The 22822-nt window shown below is 39.7% G+C and overlaps 1 protein-coding gene across 1 annotated transcript in view; it reads left to right on the forward strand.

Annotated features, from left to right (window-relative positions):
• Positions 1 to 21027, forward strand: part of LOC139764078 (carbohydrate sulfotransferase 11-like) — a 36500-nt gene extending 15473 nt beyond the window's left edge. The window contains exons 5-8 of the mRNA XM_071690557.1: positions 8594 to 8686; positions 9633 to 9744; positions 13389 to 13523; positions 17272 to 21027. Of these exons, the coding sequence (XP_071546658.1) occupies positions 8594 to 8686; positions 9633 to 9744; positions 13389 to 13523; positions 17272 to 17439 (508 nt within the window). The 3' untranslated portion in view covers positions 17440 to 21027. The remainder of the gene's footprint in view (positions 1 to 8593; positions 8687 to 9632; positions 9745 to 13388; positions 13524 to 17271) is intronic.
• Positions 21028 to 22822: the final 1795 nt, after the last annotated feature.

Consider the following 22822-nt stretch of genomic DNA (forward strand, 5'->3'; position numbering starts at 1 on the left):
TTTATTGAGTATTCCTGGAAAATTATATGGGAGAGTATTGATTGTGAGGGTGAAGGCATGTACAGACCATCAGACTGGGGAGGAGCAGTGTGGTTTCAGAAGTGGTAGAGGATGTGTGGATCAGGCGTTTGCTTTGAAGAATGTATATGAGAATACTTAGAAAAGCAAATGGATTTGTATGTAACATTTATGGATCTGGAGAATGCATATGATAGAGTTGATAGAGATGCTCTGTGGAAGGTATTAAGAATATATGGTGTGGGAGGCAAGTTGCCAGAAGCAGTAAAAAGTTTTTATAGAGGATGTAAGGTATGTGTACGAGTAGGGAGAGAGGAAAGTGATTGGTTCTCAGTGAATGTTGGTTTGTGGCAGGTTCTTTAATTTGCTTATGGATGGGGTTGTTAGGGAGATGAATGCAAGAGTATTGGAGAGAGGGGCAAGTATGCAGTCTGTTGCATACTTGCGCTGGTGGCTGATTCGGGTGAGAAACTGCAGAAGCTGGTGACTGAGTTTGGTAAAGTGTGTGAAAGAAGAAAGCTGAGAGGAAATGTGAATAAGAGCAAGGTTATTAGGTTCAGTAGGGTTGAGGGACAAGTATATTGGGAGGTAAGTTTGAATGGAGAAAAACTGGAGGATGTGAAGTGTTTTAGATATCTGGGAGTGATTTTGGCAGCGGATGGAACCATGGAAGTGGAAGTGAATCATAGTGTGGGGGAGGGGGCAAAGATTCTGGGAGCATTGGAAAATGTGTAGAAGGCGAGAACATTATCTCGAAAATTAAAGATGGGTATGTTTGAAGGAATAGTGGCTCCAACAATGTTATTCCACTGCAATACCATCCAAACCCGCTGCCTTGCCGGTTTTCATCTTCTGCAAAGCTTTTGCTCTCTCTTCTCTGTTTACCAAATCATTCTATCTAACTCTCTCACTTTGCATGCCACCTCGACCAAAACACCCTATATCTGCCACTTTATCATCAAACACATTCAACAAACCTTCAAAATACTCACTCCATCTCTTTTTCACATCATCACTACTTATTATCATCTCCCCATTAGCCCCCTTCACTGATGTTCCCATTCGTTCCCTTGTCTTACGCACTTTATTTACCACTTTCCATAACATCTTTTTATTCTCCTTAAAATTTGATGATACTCTCTCACCCCATTTATTCAACTTCTGTTTATCTTTACCCCAGGACCACCAAATATGATATGAAAAGAATCCTGATGTTACCCAGAACCTTTCTAAAGGCTGTGCTACTTCCAGTAGTAGGGAAATATAGACTCCCTTGGAATGATAAGTTCTTCGATGATACTGTACTCAGAGTGATATGCCTTGCCAAACATTGCTTTTTGATGCAGTGTATCTTTGAGTAGTCAGAGTAAAAGAACACACACACACACACACACACACACACACACACACACACACACACACACACACACACACACACACACACACACACACACACAAAATATCTAACTCTATCTTTGATGCCCATTCCCTCCTGGAACTCCCATCAAGGGGTGGCCACAGCGAAAGAGTCTCCACTTATCCATGTCCTTACATGCTTCCCTCGCATACACCATTCCATGCATTCTTCCACTATTTCTCTCCCTCAAGCATTCCTCCACCCTATTTTTCCACGTCACACCAACCCCTTAACTGTACTATCATACACCCTCCTTGTAGACTTCCAATCTTGCATTCTTTCCACATGCCCAAATCACCTCAAAGTATTACGCTTTACCCATTCTACCACTCTACTGTTCGTTCCCTTTACATTCCCTGCCATACCACATCTCTTCATTCCATTTAGTCACACCATATGCTCTTCTCAAATAGATAATTTCCTCAGCCTGGATTCTTGACCTCTGTGACTCATTTCATGTCCATCTTTCGGCTGCATAGGTCAGGGTTGGGAGGACTATGCTGTCCCTTAATCCTCTCTTCACTTCCATGCTTACTTCTTTACCCTTTATGTTTCTATTGAGGAACCCAATGACAAACCTTGTACTCATCACTCTCAGCAAACAACACAGTATCATCAGCAAACAGGACACCATATCTCCACCACAATCCATCTCTGCACCCCCTTTCCCTAGTTGTGCTTTCATTTCTCTTATCACTCCATCCCTATATATGTACATGGTGATATCACACAACCCTGCCTCACACCTACATGTATCCCAGAACTTCCACTCAGCTCTCCATCCACCTTTACACATGCATTTGCTCTTCTATAGAAAGCTTTTACACCATCTAACAGTTACCCCCCTATACCACATATTCTTAACAAATCCCACAAAACATTTCACTCGACTCTGTCATATGCTTTCTGCAGATCCATAAAAGCTGCATACAGGTTCTTACTTTTTGTAAAATACTTTTCCATGGTCATCTTTACTACAAAAATCTGTCCACAAATCCCCTACTTTTCCTAAAATCCCCTTGCACTTCATTTATTCTGCATTCAGTCACTTCCATCACTCCATCAGTTAATTTTCTTGCATACACTTTTTATGGTACACTTAACGGGCTTATTCCCCTGTAATTGCTGCATACATCTTAAGCACCTTCTTGTTTGAATAAAGGAACTATAATAGCTTTCACCCAGTCCTCAGGCATAACCATTTGTTTTCATGCTAAATTGCATACAAGATACATCCACTCTGTCACACTTTCTCCTTCATACTACAGCATTTCAGCTGTAATCCCATCTACTCCAGGTGCCTTTACTACCTTCAACCTTATTATACCCCTCTTACCTCCCTTTTTGCTATAGGCCCTTGCACTTGTATCCTCTTCCTTCCATCCTCCATACTCATGCATGTAACAACTGCTGCCTCCCCTTCTCCCACATTTATCAGTTTTTCAAAATACTCTTTCCATCTTCCTTTCACTTCTTCCTTTGAATTCAGCCACTCCCTTTCATTACTTTTCACAGCATCATTTCCACTCTAACATCCACCTCTTTCCTCTTTTTACCTCCTTCCAGTATAGTTTCTTATCATCCTGAAACTTTCACCTTAGTTTCCTTCCAAAATCTTCATCTACTCTTTCTTTGCTTTCCTCTGTCAGCTTCTTAACATTCCACTTACATATTTTGTATTCTTCTCTTCTCCTTTGCTGACCTTCCTCTGGTACATTCATATTGAGCAATCTACCATATGCCTTTTTCTTCTCTTCTGCAGTATTTCTAATCTCTTCTGTCCACCATGCATTTCTTATTCCTTTATCTCACTACCTTGTATCTAACTACTGGTTCTACAACCTTCAGTATTATCTCTCTAAACATTTTAAACACACACCTGCATTCCTACATTCACTGCACTGCCATCTAAGCTTTCAGTTACCTCCCTTTCATTCTCTTCCCTGTGTTTTTACAGATTCATCTTCTCAGTTGCCTACACTTTTACCTCTCCATTCTTCCTTACACCATACCTTCACTTCTCCCTTGAGCCTTATCCCCACAAAAACAGTTAAATGGTTAGAGTCTCCAAAGAATTTCTCAATTCAATTCATCTGCTGCCACATAATCAGTCAAAGCCTTTTGCCCTTCTCTTTTATTGTTCCTCATCCATGTATATCGGTGGATCATCTTGTGCTGAAAAAAGGTGTTTTTAAGGAATAAACCCTTCTCAGCACAAATATCCACCAGATAACTTCCATTCTCATTTATAAACGGCAGGAACTCCTCATTTATCAACCATCTTACTAATTTCATCATATACCACTTTAGCATTCATATTACTGAAACAAACATGTTTATCTCATTCTCAAAACCATTAATACAGTCATTCAGATTTCTCCAGAAAAGCTTCATTTCATCCTTACTGTATGAATACAGTCTTCATATTCACAAGTGCATATACACATACCCATGCATACTTCACAATCCCAGTCTTCCTTTCACCAGCACTATTCTTGATCCATTCAATCCATGCTCTTGATGACAGTAGAAATGCACATCCTTCTTTTCCTCTTCCCCAATTATTTTCACTCATTTCCAAGGTTTACCCCAGATTCTCCACATGACATGGTTCAGTTCGTTGACAGCGTGTCATTTACTGTATGCCACATCGTTCCACTCTATCCCATACAGTCCCTGATCACTCAAATTCTTTCTCACTCCATCCCTACATCTCCAGATGTGTCTTCATCTTCTTGTTCCCTCCAGTTCTGAAACATATATCCTCTTTGTTAACCTCTTACTCATTCTGTCCTTATGTCCAAACCATTTCATCACACCCTCTTCAGCTCTCTCATCCACACTCTCTTTATTACCACTTTAAAACCTTACCCTTTTATTACTTACGTATTCAAACTACCTCATCACATATTGTCCTCATTCATTTCATTTCCAACATATTCACCTTCCTCTGGACATCGTCATCTGTATCCCATGCCTAACATCCATACAACATTGCTGGGACTACTATACCCTCACACATACCCATAATAATTATAATGATGATAATAAAGATAATCATCCCTGGGGATAGGGGAGAAAGAATACTTCCCATGTATTCCCTGCGTGTCATAGAAGGCAACTAAAAATGGGAGGGAGCAGGGGGCTGGAAATCCTCCCCTCTCTTTTTTAATTTTCCAAAAGAAGGAACAGAGAAGGAGCCAAGTGAGGATATTCCCTCAAAGGCTCAGTCCTCTGTTCTTCTGCTACCTTGCTAACATGGGAAATGGCGAATAGTATGGAAAAAAATAAAGATAATGATAATTATGGTAATAATAATAATAATAATGATAATAATAATGATAATGATAATAATAATGATAATAATGATAATAATGATAAATGTTGATGGTTAGCATTAATGATAAAAATGGAACTGATAGTAAGAATGATGACAGTTATAATGAAACATTTAAGTGCATGCTATTCTACGCACTCTTTTGAATATATGTATGTATGTAGCTTAGACATTGAAGCTTATTGATACAGTGGTTAATTTGATGAGAACTGCTATTGACGTTTGTGTAAATAAATTATACATTTCCTTTTTTCCATAGCCAGAGGTTGAACCATTATGTGACATTCATTTTTTTTTTTCCTTCATTTCAAGCTAGAAGTTTCAGTTTTCTAAATTGTTTCTTACATTTTTCATATGTATATATATGTATGTGTGTGTGTGTATATGTGCTTATGTATGTGTATGTGTGTGTATGTGTATATGTATATATATATGTATATTATCCCTGGGGATAGGGGTGAAAGAATACTTCCCACGTATTCCTCGCGTGTCGTAGAAAGCGGCTAGAGGGGACGGGAGCGGGGGGCCAGAAATCCTCCCCTCCTTGTATTAACTTTCTAAAATGGGAAACAGAAGAAGGAGTCACGCGGGGAGTGCTCATCCTCCTCGAAGGCTCAGAGTGGGGTGCCTAAATGTGTGTGGATGTAACCAAGATGTGAAGAAAGGAGAGATAGGTAGTATGTTTGAGGAAAGGAACCTGGATGTTTTGGCTCTGAGTGAAACGAAGCTCAAGGGTAAAGGGGAAGAGTGGTTTGGGAATGTCTGGGGAGTAAAGTCAGGGGTTAGTGAGAGGACAAGAGCAACGGAAGGAGTAGCAATACTCCTGAAACAGGAGTTGTGGGAGTATGTGATAGAGTGTAAGAAAGTAAATTCTCGATTAATATGGGTAAAACTGAAAGTTGATGGAGAGAGGTGGGTGATTATTGGTGCATATGCACCTGGGCATGAGAAGAAAGATCAAGAGAGGCAAGTGTTTTGGGAGCAGCTGAATGAGTGTGTTAGTGGTTTTGATGCACGAGACCGGGTTATAGTGATGGGTGATTTGAATGCAAAGGTGAGTAATGTGGCAGTTGAGGGAATAATTGGTATACATGGGGTGTTCAGTGTTGTAAATGGAAATGGTGAAGAGCTTGTAGATTTATGTGCTGAAAAAGGACTGATGATTGGGAATACCTGGTTTAAAAAGCGAGATATACATAAGTATACTTATGTAAGTAGGAGAGATGGCCAGAGAGCGTTATTGGATTACGTGTTAATTGACAGGCGTGCGAAAGAGAGACTTTTGGATGTTAATGTGCTGAGAGGTGCAACTGGAGGGATGTCTGATCATTATCTTGTGGAGGCTAAGGTGAAGATTTGTATGGGTTTTCAGAAAAGAAGAGTGAATGGTGGGGTGAAGAGGGTGGTGAGAGTAAGTGAGCTTGAGAAGGAGACCTGTGTGAGGAAGTACCAGGAGAGACTGAGTACAGAATGGAAAAAGGTGAGAACAATGGAAGCAAGGGGAGTGGGGGAGGAATGGGATGTATTTAGGGAATCAGTGATGGATTGCGCAAAAGATGCTTGTGGCATGAGAAGAGTGGGAGGTGGGTTGATTAGAAAGGGTAGTGAGTGGTGGGATGAAGAAGTAAGAGTATTAGTGAAAGAGAAGAGAGAGGCATTTGGACGATTTTTGCAGGGAAAAAAATGCAATTGAGTGGGAGATGTATAAAAGAAAGAGACAGGAGGTCAAGAGAAAGGTGCAAGAGGTGAAAAAAAGGGCAAATGAGAGTTGGGGTGAGAGAGTATCATTAAATTTTAGGGAGAATAAAAAGATGTTCTGGAAGGAGGTAAATAAAGTGCGTAAGACAAGGGAGCAAATGGGAACTTCAGTGAAGGGCGCAAATGGGGAGGTGATAACAAGTAGTGGTGATGTGAGAAGGAGATGGAGTGAGTATTTTGAAGGTTTGTTGAATGTGTTTGATGATAGAGTGGCAGATATAGGGTGTTTTGGTCGAGGTGGTGTGCAAAGTGAGAGGGTTAGGGAAAATGATTTGGTAAACAGAGAAGAGGTAGTGAAAGCTTTGCGGAAGATGAAAGCCGGCAAGGCAGCAGGTTTGGATGGTATTGCAGTGGAATTTATTAAAAAAGGGGGTGACTGTATTGTTGACTGGTTGGTAAGGTTATTTAATGTATGTATGACTCATGGTGAGGTGCCTGAGGATTGGCGGAATGCGTGCATAGTGCCATTGTACAAAGGCAAAGGGGATAAGAGTGAGTGCTCAAATTACAGAGGTATAAGTTTGTTGAGTATTCCTGGTAAATTATATGGGAGGGTATTGATTGAGAGGGTGAAGGCATGTACAGAGCATCAGATTGGGGAAGAGCAGTGTGGTTTCAGAAGTGGTAGAGGATGTGTGGATCAGGTGTTTGCTTTGAAGAATGTATGTGAGAAATACTTAGAAAAGCAAATGGATTTGTATGTAGCATTTATGGATCTGGAGAAGGCATATGATAGAGTTGATAGAGATGCTCTGTGGAAGGTATTAAGAATATATGGTGTGGGAGGAAAGTTGTTAGAAGCAGTGAAAAGTTTTTATCGAGGATGTAAGGCACGTGTACGTGTAGGAAGAGAGGAAAGTGATTGGTTCTCAGTGAATGTAGGTTTGCGGCAGGGGTGTGTGATGTCTCCATGGTTGTTTAATTTGTTTATGGATGGGGTTGTTAGGGAGGTAAATGCAAGAGTTTTGGAAAGAGGGGCAAGTATGAAGTCTGTTGGGGATGAGAGAGCTTGGGAAGTGAGTCAGTTGTTGTTCGCTGATGATACAGCGCTGGTGGCTGATTCATGTGAGAAACTGCAGAAGCTGGTGACTGAGTTTGGTAAAGTGTGTGGAAGAAGAAAGTTAAGAGTAAATGTGAATAAGAGCAAGGTTATTAGGTACAGTAGGGTTGAGGGTCAATTCAATTGGGAGGTGAGTTTGAATGGAGAAAAACTGGAGGAAGTGAAGTGTTTTAGATATCTGGGAGTGGATCTGGCAGCGGATGGAACCATGGAAGCGGAAGTGGATCATAGGGTGGGGGAGGGGGCGAAAATTCTGGGGGCCTTGAAGAATGTGTGGAAGTCGAGAACATTAACTCGGAAAGCAAAAATGGGTATGTTTGAAGGAATAGTGGTTCCAACAATGTTATATGGTTGCGAGGCGTGGGCTATGGATAGAGTTGTGCGCAGGAGGATGGATGTGCTGGAAATGAGATGTTTGAGGACAATGTGTAGTGTGAGGTGGTTTGATCGAGTGAGTAACGTAAGGGTAAGAGAGATGTGTGGAAATAAAAAGAGCGTTGTTGAGAGAGCAGAAGAGGGTGTTTTGAAGTGGTTTGGGCACATGGAGAGGATGAGTGAGGAAAGATTGACCAAGAGGATATATGTGTCGGAGGTGGAGGGAGCAAGGAGAAGAGGGAGACCAAATTGGAGGTGGAAAGATGGAGTGAAAAAGATTTTGTGTGATCGGGGCCTGAACATGCAGGAGGGTGAAAGGAGGGCAAGGAATAGAGTGAATTGGAGCGATGTGGTATACCGGGGTTGACTAGCTGTCAGTGGATTGAATCAAGGCATGTGAAGCGTCTGGGGTAAACCATGGAAAACTGTGTAGGTATGTATATTTGCGTGTGTGGACGTATGTTTATACATGTGTATGGGGGGGGTTGGGCCATTTCTTTCGTCTGTTTCCTTGCGCTACCTCGCAAACGCGGGAGACAGCGACAAAGTATAAAAAAAAAAAAAAAAAAAAAATGTGCTTATACATACTGTGTGTATTTTAGATGCCTGTGCTTGGGTTTCATTCTAGGTTGCTGTCAGCTTATATGGATAAGATGATGTCCATCACACCTAAACCAGAGATTTTTAACTTCCGAGAACTCCAGCTGGAAATCATCAGGAGGTATTTCAATTGACCTTTAAGTACTGCAGCTCTTAATATTATTCCAATGCCAGTCCACCTCTTCTGTCTCCTGAACCTATGCTCTCTCCTGTTTTCTTTGTGCAAGGTCATCCAAAGTTCTCTCCCAGCTATAGGTAGACAAAGTGTTTAAGCCAGATGGTATACCTCCAAGTGTCCAAAAGGACTGTTCTTTCGAGTGTGCTATAATTTTTCTCATTTAATTCATGTGTCTAAAAACCCAAACATTTTCTTCACAGTGAAAAATGCGTTTGTTCAGCATAAAGACAGGCCTTGATTAGCACTCAGGATGTGATCCTAGCTAAGGAGCACTAATAGAAAAAAGTAAGAATGAAAAAATAAACCGGCAATTATAACTTGGCTCCATTGGAGCTGAGTACCAACATTACCATTGCTGCTGCTCCTTTCGCATCTGTGTGGATGTGGCTGGCTACCTGCACACTCTGGGAACTTTATAGAAGGGATGTCTGGGGCAGGAAGGTAAAAGTATTCCATCATTTCTGTAAGCATTTGGTGCAGTGACACTCATTTGTTATATGATCTGTAATGATTCAAGTTTTGATTTACTAGAAACAGATTAATCTTAACATGTCACATCCTTTTTGAGTGCATGTCATTTGGTTCAGAATACAGTTTTAACTCACCTTCTGCTTTCAAACCACACTCCTTTAGTGGGATTATGATTTCATCAACCAGAAGTCTGATCTTTAGGGAGTAAATAGGCCTTAAAGTTGCTCAGTAGTCCCTACCCAGCTGCAGCAGTTGCATTCTCTTTCCATTACTGAAAATGTAGTAATGTCTAAATAGGTTGGTATCCTTCTTAAACATTTCTGTATTATCAGATATTCTTCAAACCTCTTTTATTTCATTTTTGCCCACCATGCTATTCCAGAAACTCCTAAGAATGTTTTATTTTACTCTGCCACAGATATCGACCAAAGAACAGCAATGAAACGCTCCTCTTCCCAACATTTGAGGAGTTTGTGCAATATGTGATTGACTCCACTGCTTCCTTAAAAACACTGAAGGACTGGAAAAAGGCAAGATGTTAGAATTTTATGTTTCATCAGGAGAGCAATTTAAGACGTTTCCACAAACATATTGAAAACAAAGCCAACAGGTGACAAGAACTGTTCTTCCTTAGTGTTTTAGAGTTAAAGTCAAATGACAGGAAGGTTGCAAATGTGGTTATTTTTCCATGAGTAATTCTAGTAGGTTTTGGACTGAATTAGGCAGCCACTGAAGGAAAGACTGTCAACTGAACTTGAGGGCATTGAAGTGGTGCCCATAACCATCTTACAGCTTTTATCAGGAATATTGGCATTACTTTATGTGTTATTAAAACAACTCCTGGGCCAGTCTTCATATCTTTGTAAATGCACCATACTTGGTATACCTTTCTGTTTTTTGTATACCCTGTCTCCACTGTCTTCACATTTTTTCTCATCTACCCTTACTTATTTTGAGTCTTTTTAAATATAAATATGGGTAAAGTTGACCAAAATGTGGCTCCCAGTACCTGGCATTGTGTGGTGTGAAGAATCTCAGTAGTTCTGTCTGATCTTTAACCAAGAAGAAAGAAGGCTCAAACACTAGTGGTATTGGCTCCTCCCATGATCATTACTTTGTTAGTAGAACTAACTAATTTTCCATTAATGTCACCAGCATTTGTGGTGCATTACTAAATTTCTTTTGCTGAACACCACCTAGCCAGTACGTCTAGTATCTTATTTCTTAATGGTGCTTCCTTGAATTCTTTTCACATTTCAAGTTACAATATACATCCTAATTTTCATTTCTATCAGAGTTGTTACATAATGTATTATAGCAGCAACAAACCTCTTGCATTCTTTATAGACCTTGAATCTCCAAATTGTCATCTCACTTAGGAAGAATAAGATAAATCCATTATCCTTGGGACTAAGCAGAGTTCAGATTTTAGAATTTTACAGGTTTCAGAAATATGGGCAACAGATTGTAGTCTAACTAATCTGGAACCATAAGAGAGTGTTATGTTTACCAAATACAGGTTTTAGATAGTACTTGTTTATTACATTTGTAAATAGTTGGTAGTAGTTGGTAGGCAGCCAATGACCATGGAGTTATAATACCAGTACTACCTATTTGGGTATCAGGAAGGTTAGTGACACATGTGTATTGAGCCAGCACTTAAGTGGTTTTCATGTTGCACTCCTTTAACTCAGGTAGCTGCCCTTTCTTTCTGCCTCACCCACATGTGGACTACTGGCGTTCTGTCTATAAACATCCAGTCTCTCTTTGTCAAACATAAAACTTAACACTTAACTCATGCAGCTCATTCTTTGTAACTCTAGGTTTTCCTCCGCTAGCCCTGCCTTTTGGCAAAATGTTAGGAGCAGTAGATATAAGTAATAAGTTGGAAAATTTAAGTAGGAGCATTTAGGAGAAATGTTAGATAGAAGTAGTAAGTATGAACATTAGTCAGGAGCATTAGGTAGAAATAGTCAGAAGAAACATAAGGTAGGAGCCTCTGCAAGCACTGCACTAGAGTTGCCCTCTGCCAGTGGCCTGATAAGTGTGAGGCACTAAAGGCTTGGAAGTGGCACTGGAGTTCACTAGTTATGGAGACTCTATTGCCCTGGCCGCCCCTTTGAGGGAGTCCCAGTTGGGAATTGGTATAAGAGACACAGATAGATAAAATCTTTGTAAATATATACTGTTCTATGAATAAACATTTGATAGACATTTACTGAAATGATTATTGTACGGTACTTATCCCACATCCTTTCATGTTTTAGTTTCAAAGAGTATCATGTAGACTAAGTTAGAAGTTAACAGTTACATAGAAATTCTTGGGGTGGCACAAGATATAGTTGAGGTTGAGGCAGGAGGCAGGTCTTACATTTCATGCATTGTAGAGTTGCTGACAATGTGTATGGGGAGATATCAAAAATACACTCTAGCTGGATGGTATCAGGCACAGGTAATGAACTTGATGAAGAGGTTGGAGATGCATAATTTTGATGTCTATGGTTGAAAGCTCATTTGAGGTTGAGGCAAAAGGGGAGGCAGAATTCAAGTTTGCATTTCATTCTCTGTTGGAGTTGGTAGTGATGCAGCCTTAGTAAAGGTTCCTTTTTATTTGTGGTGTGATCATATGCAGGCAGGGGCTGGTAACTTCATGGGGTATATAAGATACACTAACTACAAACAGACTGCCAATGAATACCAATGGAGGATCCTCAAACATGAAGGAGTTGAATTGCAGATTTTCTGTTTACATCACTTTGAAGCTTAATCAAATATATCTTGAAAGGTTATTTGTTTTAAATAGTTTGGACATTCTTTGTTGACTTTTTCCTAGATACAGTACTTTCTCATTATTTCTTGCTAGAAAATACTTTGCTCCATGAACATGTAATCATACCCTTTTGCACTCCTATGATCAGTGGTGAACTGTGATACTATGTCAGTGTACATCACTGTCATTCTGTCTGTCTTCATTGAGGTTATAACCATGTTGACAGTCTTTTCCTCCACCATACAGGACACTACTGGTGCTTCAAATATACCTATACATTTCAACTTATACATACATATACATACACAAACATATACATTCCCTTCGCCACCCTGCCACACAGGAAATAGCTTCCCCCCACAAGGTAGCACGAGGAAAAGATAAAAAATGATACGTGTTAAAAAATTTAACAAGTAATTCAGTTGCTTATATATTACAAATTTTCTTTAGATTTTGGAGATTCTTTGTATCTTGTGATGCGGAACACTGGGAGCCATATGCAGAAACATTTTAAATGAGAAAGGAAAGTGAGTAAAAAGAGTGAAGACAAAAGTCGAAAAAGAAAGTTTAGATGCATAGTGTATGTGGTAAGGAGATATTGAGTCCAGCCCAGTAGCTTACTTTTAATGAGATAGTAAAGAATGCAGGCACCACTTTAACATGCTCATCTAAGGGTATCAGTTCTCCCATAGGTAACTACTGACAACAACTGACTACCCTTCCTCTGCATTACTATCCTGTCCCTTTCTGTTCAGATTAGAAATTTACATATCTATTTTGGTGGTATAACAGCTTACTTTGTGAGGATCATCAGGTCTTCTGTTATCTGTCTTTCCTACGTATGTCCATGCTCAGTAAAATAGATGGACCACAGAAATTAGAGCAGTTTATGAAATATTTTCAAGTGTGACTCTACTGGTAGAATGCAAAATTGGGAGTAAAGCTTCTGGGCTGCTTGACTGTATGTACTGTTACCTAGAACTAGCGATAACTTCAAACATATCACCTCAAGTTCTCACACTAATCACAAATTGATCATTGTGTTACATCTGTAAGTAATTAGCCTTATGAGGTTTATTCAGCCTCTTATGACATGAATTAACCACCAGATATACTCTCTGGGTAATTTTTATTATATCCCAAAGGAAAATAAGTGTCTTTAGCTGCTGGGATAGCAAATAGGTCTTAATTTTCAGGGATTTTCTCTTCTCCACATTATTTATCTTCAGTTAAAGCACTGCAACCAAAAATATCTCATGTCAATATCACATTGTGAGAACACAATTTGTGACAGCTGAGTGACCCTGAGTTGTTTTGGAATGACTTGATGGATGGTGCTGACTCAATAGACATTTGTGACTTCCAAGTCTTTCTAACCTCTCATGAAAATTTATTTCATTGTAGATGGTGTGCTGGACTCCCTACTGGGCTCACTGTGGTGTATGTTCCCATGATTATCAGTTTATCATGAAGTTGGAGACAATAGTGGAAGATGAACGCTTTTTGGTGACCCTTGCTGATCTGCAGGAACTGAAGCAGGTGAGGGAGGCCCAATGTGAGATAAATGGGAAGGGCAGGGATTGAGAAAATTAGGGAAGCTATTGCTAGAGAAATTAAAGAGGTTCATTAAGGAGGGATTGTCAGCAGTGAGGAGAGTAGGCAAGTTCCAACTAGGCATAGATTAGTCATTGGCCTGCATAATATTGAGCCTAAGGCCAAATGACAAGTGTGTATGTAGTATGTTAGGAGAGATAAAATGGTCATAGGTAAGGTCCAGGGCAGTAAGATGGGCTCGTTTGTGTACAAATCGTTTGTAAACAACCACAGGCCAAAGTCAGACAGTATGGGTGGTTACTAAGTGGTAAAAAAACTTTAGTTCTAAGGCAGTGGTTAGAGAAAGGTCCAGTTGTCAAATTTCATTAAACCTTTTGGCTTCTATACATACTATGTAGTGGACTGAGAAAAGTTTTTACCTAAGGCCCATTAGCTCCTTAATTTGTCTGGATTACAATGGAAATATAAGAGTATCAGTTGTACTCATAGTTGAGGGGGAGAAATATCTCCTAAAAGGAGAGAAAGAAATCTTTGACCAAAGAAACTGGTAAGTGATACTTATTGATATGAAAGAAAGCATGGTAGTTGCAGAGAGAATATGAAAGCTGAAACTAGAGCAGCACAGAGAATAACAGCAGGTGGGTGAGTTCTGATGAGAATATATATATGGTGAAGAATTCTAGGATGTAATGAATAATCTGCTGGAACCAATGAAGAAATTGATGAAAGCTCATTAACTGCAAAAATATGGTATCAAGGAAAAGCCTGAGAACAGGGTAAAAATCACCATTAGGGTACATAAATATTTACAGTGCAGTAGACATGTAAGAAGAGTGAAACTGAAGGAGAATGTTTCATGAATATGATTGAAATAATGCTCAATGTATAACCTCTTACAAGTGTCATTAATATTGCAAACCTCAAGTACTGTTTTTTCTATTTCTGTAAGAGATTTTATAGTTTGAATTTTTGAAATTTAATGTATGAGCCTATGAATATTTTTTGTCACCTCAAGATAAAGCTCACTGAGCATCAGAGTTCATTTACTGTACTTGCAAAGAGTGAAACATAATTTTGCCCAAAAATGAGGGTATATCCATCAGGATTTTAGCTCCTTTATCTGCCACAATAACAAAGCCTGTCAATTCCTTTTTTACAGCAACCAAAAAACTATACATCAGTCTGATATTATTGGTGCTAAGGTGCAGCTGCTGCCTTTGAGCTGCCAAATACAACAGACTGACAAAGCAGGAGCAAAGAGTGAACAAGTAAATGGTGAATTTACTTGTTCACTCTTTGCTCCTGCTTTGTCAGTCTGTTGTATTTTCACTTCATAACCTTTGTTTATGGCTTTCAGAGATGTCAGGCCTGTATATTTTTGTTTTGATTGTATGTTGATATCAATTGTAAGTACTTTGATATTTCTAGGGCACTGTGGACAATTGATTGTATGATGATGTCAATTGTACTTTGATGTTTTTTGGGCTATGTAGGCATAGGTTATTATCATCTTTATGAATTCATCATGCTAAAACAGTGGACGTCACTACACTGCTTTTTTTATATGCCTTTGTTTTGTTATTTTTTATGTAAAGGTATGCTTACAGAGTAACTTTTTTCTTGTGTAATTGATATTCAGGAGATATAACTGGTTAGGCTACCAAGGTTTTCAGTATGGTAGTGACCTTTGATCTTTTGTGTTTGATCAATTGGCCTGTGATACTTACCAGATATAAGAGATACTTTGATCATGTTGGCAGATCTCTTGGGCAAAGTTCACCATTGGTTTTGAATGTTACTGACCCTTAATGTTAACCCAAAATTCATTAGTCCAGTGTTGTGTGTGTGTTTTACTTAAGGTATGGCCTGAATCTTAGTATTGCATGGGACATTGCCAAGTGGTGCCTTCAGATGTTGGTATATCATTTTACCCAGTTGAAAGGTTTGATTCTTGTGGGTGAGTGCATCAGACAAGTTGCTTTCAAACCTAAGTTTCTTTTCCAAACTGCAATAGCTTGAGTTATGTTGTGGATCTGGCTGAAACAGAACTTTTAACTTACAGTTTGGTTAGGCAGTAATAGACCTTTGACAAATATGCACTTGTAAATCCTTTAAGAATCTAATTGGAGGTTTACCTTCTATTTTGAACTCTATGGTATTTTGAGTTTATATTGTCATTTGTCTTTACTCTGTAAATGGAACTTAAGTTACCTTTTTTGCCCTTCATTTGGTTAGCTATCAGTGTTGTTTATGTCCACATCATCAGATAGGACTATAAACCATGTGGCACTCATTTAGTATAATAACATCATCTAAAACATGTTTCATCTGCCTTCGTTAAGTTCTAGCACATAGTACCTTCATAGTTATGTTATCCTGATGTTTATTTGTTAACTTGATATTCAGCTTGTCTTCAAGTAGAGAAAGTAAAAGATTTACATACAGTCATCACATGGCACTATAATCTTTCAGCTAAAATGTTAATTACTTCATTTTTTTTTTTTTTTTTTTTTTTTTTTTTTTTTTATACTTTGTCGCTGTCTCCCGCGTTTGCGAGGTAGCGGAAGGAAACAGACGAAAGAAATGGCCCAACCCCCCCCATACACATGTACATACACACGTCCACACACACAAATATACATACCTACACAGCTTTCCATGGTTTACCCCGGACGCTTCACATGCCTTGATTCAATCCACTGACAGCACGTCAACCCCTGTATACCACATCGCTCCAATTCACTCTATTCCTTGCCCTCCTTTCACCCTCCTGCATGTTCAGGCCCCGATCACACAAAATCTTTTTCACTCCATCTTTCCACCTCCAATTTGGTCTCCCTCTTCTCCTCGTTCCCTCCACCTCCGACACATATATCCTCTTGGTCAATCTTTCCTCACTCATTCTCTCCATGTGCCCAAACCATTTTAAAACACCCTCTTCTGCTCTCTCAACCACGCTCTTTTTATTTCCACACATCTCTCTTACCCTTACGTTACTTACTCGATCAAACCACCTCACACCACACATTGTCCTCAAACATCTCATTTCCAGCACATCCATCCTCCTGCGCACAACTCTATCCATAGCCCACGCCTCGCAACCATACAACATTGTTGGAACTACTATTCCTTCAAACATACCCATTTTTGCTTTCCGGGATAATGTTCTCGACTTCCACACATTTTTCAAGGCTCCCAAAATTTTCGCCCCCTCCCCCACCCTATGATCCACTTCCGCTTCCATGGTTCCATCCGCTGACAGATCCACTCCCAGATATCTAAAACACTTCACTTCCTCCAGTTTTTCACCATTCAAACTCACCTCCCAATTGACTTGACCCTCAACCCTACTGTACCTAATAACCTTGCTCTTATTCACATTTACTCTTAACTTTCTTCTTCCACACACTTTACCAAACTCCGTCACCAGCTTCTGCAGTTTCTCACATGAATCCGCCACCAGCGCTGTATCATCAGCGAACAACAACTGTCTCACTTCCCAAGCTCTCTCATCCCCAACAGACTTCATACTTGCCCCTCTTTCCAAAACTCTTCATATCAAGTAAAATAATAATATCGTAGTGTAATAGAGTAACATTGTAGTCTTGTGTAGCTAGCTTTACTAAGCATAAATATCAAACATGCAAATCACTGAGACAAACTTAATTGTGATACTAAACAACCAGGCAATGAGTAATGATGCCATCTGATCTGTGATATGTCCATCCTATAGGTACATGAGTGGAGGAACTCCAAATCTTCTGCCAACACCACCCACAGCTTCTTCCAGCAGCTAAGCACCCACCAGATGCAGCAACTGCACCAGCGTTACATGCTGGACTTTCAGCTGTTTGGGTACTCTATAGATGAATATCTGCCTCTGGCGAAGGATGCCACCTGACCTGATGCCTAGAATATTTACTGTATATCGAAGCCCCTGTTTACAAAATACAGGCTAATATACATATCTTCATTGATTATATTCATCTATGTGTTTATTCACTTGTGCATAGACAGTATGCAGTATATCATTTTCTCCTTATGTTCAAATCATTTCAGATCACCCTCTTCATCTTCCTCAACCACTTTTTTTATTACCAAACTCTTTCTCATTACTTAAATGACCACACACTACTAATTACTTAAAATATTTAATTTCCAACACATTCCAACCTCTACACAGCCTCATCTATTCCCCATGCCTCTTATCTACATACTGTTATTAGGACAACTATGCCTTCAAACATACCCATTTTTGCCCTCCTAGATAATGATCTCTTTCCACATTCTTCAGTGCTCCTAGAACCTTCGCCCATTCACCCACCCTATGACTTATGACTTACTCCCGCTTCCATGGTTCCATTCACTGCCATGTCTACTCCCAGGTATCTAGAAATTCATTTCCTCAAATTTTTCTCCATTCAAACTTACACCTCCAACTAACCTGTCCCCCAACCCTACTAAATCTAAGAGCCTTACTTTTATTCACATTTACTCTCAACTTCCTCCTGTCACACACTCTTCCAAATTCAGTCATCATCTTTGGCAGTTTCTCACATGAATCTGCGACCAGTGCTGTATCATCAACAAACAACAACTGATAATCTTTCTAGGCTCTATCATCTCCTGCAGACTGCATGCTCAATCCTCTTTCCAGGACTCGCATTTATCTCCCTAACCACCCTTCCATGAATACATTAAACAGCCATGGTGACACCACACACTGCACATCAACCTTCACTTGAAACCATATATGTATATATTTGTTTGATCTATTTATTGACCTATTTATTTATCTGTATAGGTTTATTATATTTCTATAGGATATCTACAATTTCAACATGTGAAAATAACCTACAGCTACAACTCAAAATAATTGACTGATTGATTGATTGACTTTATTCAGGGACCCCAGTACATTATGATAGGTATGCATGTGTGCAGTACACCACAATAAAGTGCACAGTATCTTCCACCAGAATAACCTACTAAAGTTTTACAGACATATTTCTAGTAGGGTCTTTGTATTGTAGCAAGATGGAGTAGTCAACAAAGGAGTCACTGCACCCCATACAAGACACATATGCTATTGTATATTCCACTCTTTAAAACAGTTAAAAAGTTTTAGAACACCATGTCTAGTAATATACTTCATTTAGTTCAGAGAATCTTTCTTTGTCAATAAGATGTTTCCTAACTGTTGATCTAAACAGGTTTTTTTTAATTTATACATTGGATATTATTTGGTGATTACATTCTTTAATAGCTTTATGATAGAAAGTATGAGCTACAGTTCCCTTCGCTCTCATACACAAAAGTTAAATTCACTATGTCTAGTCCTGATTGATTGGTTGTTTACCACCTTTGTTGTTGTATATATTAAAGACATGATTCAGTTTTATTTGCTTAACCCTATTCTTGACACTTAACATGTTTACTTTCTCCCTCTCTGTTTGGCCAGTGTGAGCTCTGGGGTCTACTCCTAGAATAAATCTAATAATTTTGTTTTGACAAATTTGTCAAATTTTGGATTTACTGCTTTCTCTAGAATACCAAGAACATGCATAATCAAAATGAGGTTGAATTAAAGCAGAACATAAGGTTTTCTTAATTTTCAGATTAAATCCTTTTGCTTGTCTGTATGAAAATCTGTCTTGCATTTATTTTCTTGATTACGACCTGACAGTTTAACTCCCCTGAGGCACATTGGTCCAAATAAACTCTTAGGTACTTCACTGACTTTACTCCTTTTATTACCTGACCACTATGTGTTATTGCAAGATTATTTACCTTCTCTAGTTTTCTTTTAGTTCCTACTATTATAAATTCAGTTTTTCCTAGGTGAAGAGACAGTTTGTTATTCATCATCCAATTATTACATGATTCAAATTTTTTTCCTAATCTATTTGAGATAACATTAGCATCCTTGTGTGATACAGTTAAAGTACTGTCATCAGCATAAAGAAGTTGGCATGAGACATTAATTTTCATGTCATTTACATAGCGTAGAAATAATAGTGGTCTTAAAATACTTCCCTGTGGAACTCCACAAGTTATACGACAAGGTTCAGAATAATATCATCAATTCTAACTACCTGATTCCTTTCAGTCAGATATGAGTAAAACCATTCCATAGACTTTATCTCCATTGCTTTTGATTTTTCACACAAAATGTGATGATCAACCATGCCAGATGCCTTTTGTAGGTCCAAAAGTACAAGTCCTGTGTGATTTCCTTTTGGAAGGTATTAAGAATATATGGTGTGGGAGGCAAGTTGTTAGAAGCAGTGAAAAGTTTTTATCGAGGATGTAAGGCATGTGTACGTGTAGGAAGAGAGGAAAGTGATTGGTTCTCAGTGAATGTAGGTTTGCGACAGGGGTGTGTGATGTCTCCATGGTTGTTTAATTTGTTTATGGATGGGGTTGTTAGGGAGGTAAATGCAAGAGTCCTGGAAAGAGGGGCAAGTATGAAGTCTGTTGGGGATGAGAGAGCTTGGGAAGTGAGTCAGTTGTTGTTCGCTGATGATACAGCGCTGGTGGCTGATTCTTGTGAGAAACTGCAGAAGCTGGTGACTGAGTTTGGTAAAGTGTGTGGAAGAAGAAAGTTAAGAGTAAATGTGAATAAGAGCAAGGTTATTAGGTACAGTAGGGGTGAGGTTCAAGTCAATTGGGAGGCGAGTTTGAAGGGAGAAAAACTGGAGGAAGTGAAGTGTTTTAGATATCTGGGAGTGGATCTGTCAGCAGATGGAACCATGGAAGCGGAAGTGGATCATAGGGTGGGGGAGGGGGCGAAAATTTTGGGAGCCTTGAAAAATGTGTGGAAGTCGAGAACATTATCTCGGAAAGCAAAAATGGGTATGTTTGAAGGAATAGTGGTTCCAACAATGTTGTATGGTTGTGAGGCGTGGGCTATGGATAGAGATGTGCGCAGGAGGATGGATGTGCTGGAAATGAGATGTTTGAGGAAAATGTGTGGTGTGAGGTGGTTTGATCGAGTAAGTAACGTAAGGGTAAGAGAGATGTGTGGAAATAAAAAGAGCGTGGTTGAGAGAGCAGAAGAGGGTGTTTTGAAATGGTTTGGGCACATGGAGAGAATGAGTGAGGAAAGATTGACCAAGAGGATATATGTGTCGGAGGTGGAGGGAACGAGGAGAAGAGGGAGACCAAATTGGAGGTGGAAAGATGGAGTGAAAAAGATTTTGTGTGATCAGGGCCTGAACATGCAGGAGGGTGAAAGGAGGGCAAGGAATAGAGTGAATTGGAGTGATGTGGTATACAGGGGTTGACGTGCTGTCAGTGGATTGAATCAAGGCATGTGAAGCGTCTGGGGTAAACCATGGAAAGCTGTGTAGGTATGTATATTTGCGTGTGTGGACGTGTGTATGTACATGTGTATGGGGGGGGGTTGGGCCATTTCTTTCGTCTGTTTCCTTGCGCTACCTCGCAAACGCGGGAGACAGCGACAAAGTATAAAAAAAAAAAAAAAAAAAAAAAAAAAAATATTGTTTTTAAGTCTGAAGGTAGTCTGAGGGTAGTGAGTGGTGGGATGAAGAAGTAAGAGTATTAGTGAAAGAGAAGAGAGAGGCATTTGGACAATTTTTGCAGGGAAAAAATGCAATTGAGTGGGAGATGTATAAAAGAAAGAGACAGGAGGTCAAGAGAAAGGTGCAAGAGGTGAAAAAAAGGGCAAATGAGAGTTGGGGTGAGAGAGTATCATTAAATTTTAGGGAGAATAAAAAGATGTTCTGGAAGGAGGTAAATAAAGTGCGTAAGACAAGGGAGCAAATGGGAACTTCAGTGAAGGGCGCAAATGGGGAGGTGATAACAAGTAGTGGTGATGTGAGAAGGAGATGGAGTGAGTATTTTGAAGGTTTGTTGAATGTGTTTGATGATAGAGTGGCAGATATAGGGTGTTTTGGTCGAGGTGGTGTGCAAAGTGAGAGGGTTAGGGAAAATGATTTGGTAAACAGAGAAGAGGTAGTGAAAGCTTTGCGGAAGATGAAAGCCGGCAAGGCAGCAGGTTTGGATGGTATTGCAGTGGAATTTATTAAAAAAGGGGGTGACTGTATTGTTGACTGGTTGGTAAGGTTATTTAATGTATGTATGACTCATGGTGAGGTGCCTGAGGATTGGCGGAATGCGTGCATAGTGCCATTGTACAAAGGCAAAGGGGATAAGAGTGAGTGCTCAAATTACAGAGGTATAAGTTTGTTGAGTATTCCTGGTAAATTATATGGGAGGGTATTGATTGAGAGGGTGAAGGCATGTACAGAGCATCAGATTGGGGAAGAGCAGTGTGGTTTCAGAAGTGGTAGAGGATGTGTGGATCAGGTGTTTGCTTTGAAGAATGTATGTGAGAAATACTTAGAAAAGCAAATGGATTTGTATGTAGCATTTATGGATCTGGAGAAGGCATATGATAGAGTTGATAGAGATGCTCTGTGGAAGGTATTAAGAATATATGGTGTGGGAGGAAAATTGTTAGAAGCAGTGAAAAGTTTTTATCGAGGATGTAAGGCATGTGTACGTGTAGGAAGAGAGGAAAGTGATTGGTTCTCAGTGAATGTAGGTTTGCGGCAGGGATGTGTGATGTCTCCATGGTTGTTTAATTTGTTTATGGATGGGGTCGTTAAGGAGGTAAATGCAAGAGTTTTGGAAAGAGGGGCAAGTATGAAGTCTGTTGGGGATGAGAGAGCTTGGGAAGTGAGTCAGTTGTTGTTCGCTGATGATACAGCGCTGGTGGCTGATTCATGTGAGAAACTGCAGAAGCTGGTGACTGAGTTTGGTAAAGTGTGTGGAAGAAGAAAGTTAAGAGTAAATGTGAATAAGAGCAAGGTTATTAGGTACAGTAGGGTTGAGGGTCAAGTCAATTGGGAGGTGAGTTTGAATGGAGAAAAACTGGAGGAAGTGAAGTGTTTTAGATATCTGGGAGTGGATCTGGCAGCGGATGGAACCATGGAAGCGGAAGTGGATCATAGGGTGGGGGAGGGGGCGAAAATTCTGGGGGCCTTGAAGAATGTGTGGAAGTCGAGAACATTATCTCGGAAAGCAAAAATGGGTATGTTTGAAGGAATAGTGGTTCCAACAATGTTGTATGGTTGCGAGGCGTGGGCTATGGATAGAGTTGTGCGCAGGAGGATGGATGTGCTGGAAATGAGATGTTTGAGGACAATGTGTGGTGTGAGGTGGTTTGATCGAGTGAGTAACGTAAGGGTAAGAGAGATGTGTGGAAATAAAAAGAGCGTGGTTGAGAGAGCAGAAGAGGGTGTTTTGAAGTGGTTTGG

The sequence above is a fragment of the Panulirus ornatus genome, chromosome 48, assembly GCF_036320965.1.
Source record: "Panulirus ornatus isolate Po-2019 chromosome 48, ASM3632096v1, whole genome shotgun sequence".
Lineage (NCBI taxonomy): Eukaryota > Metazoa > Arthropoda > Malacostraca > Decapoda > Palinuridae > Panulirus > Panulirus ornatus.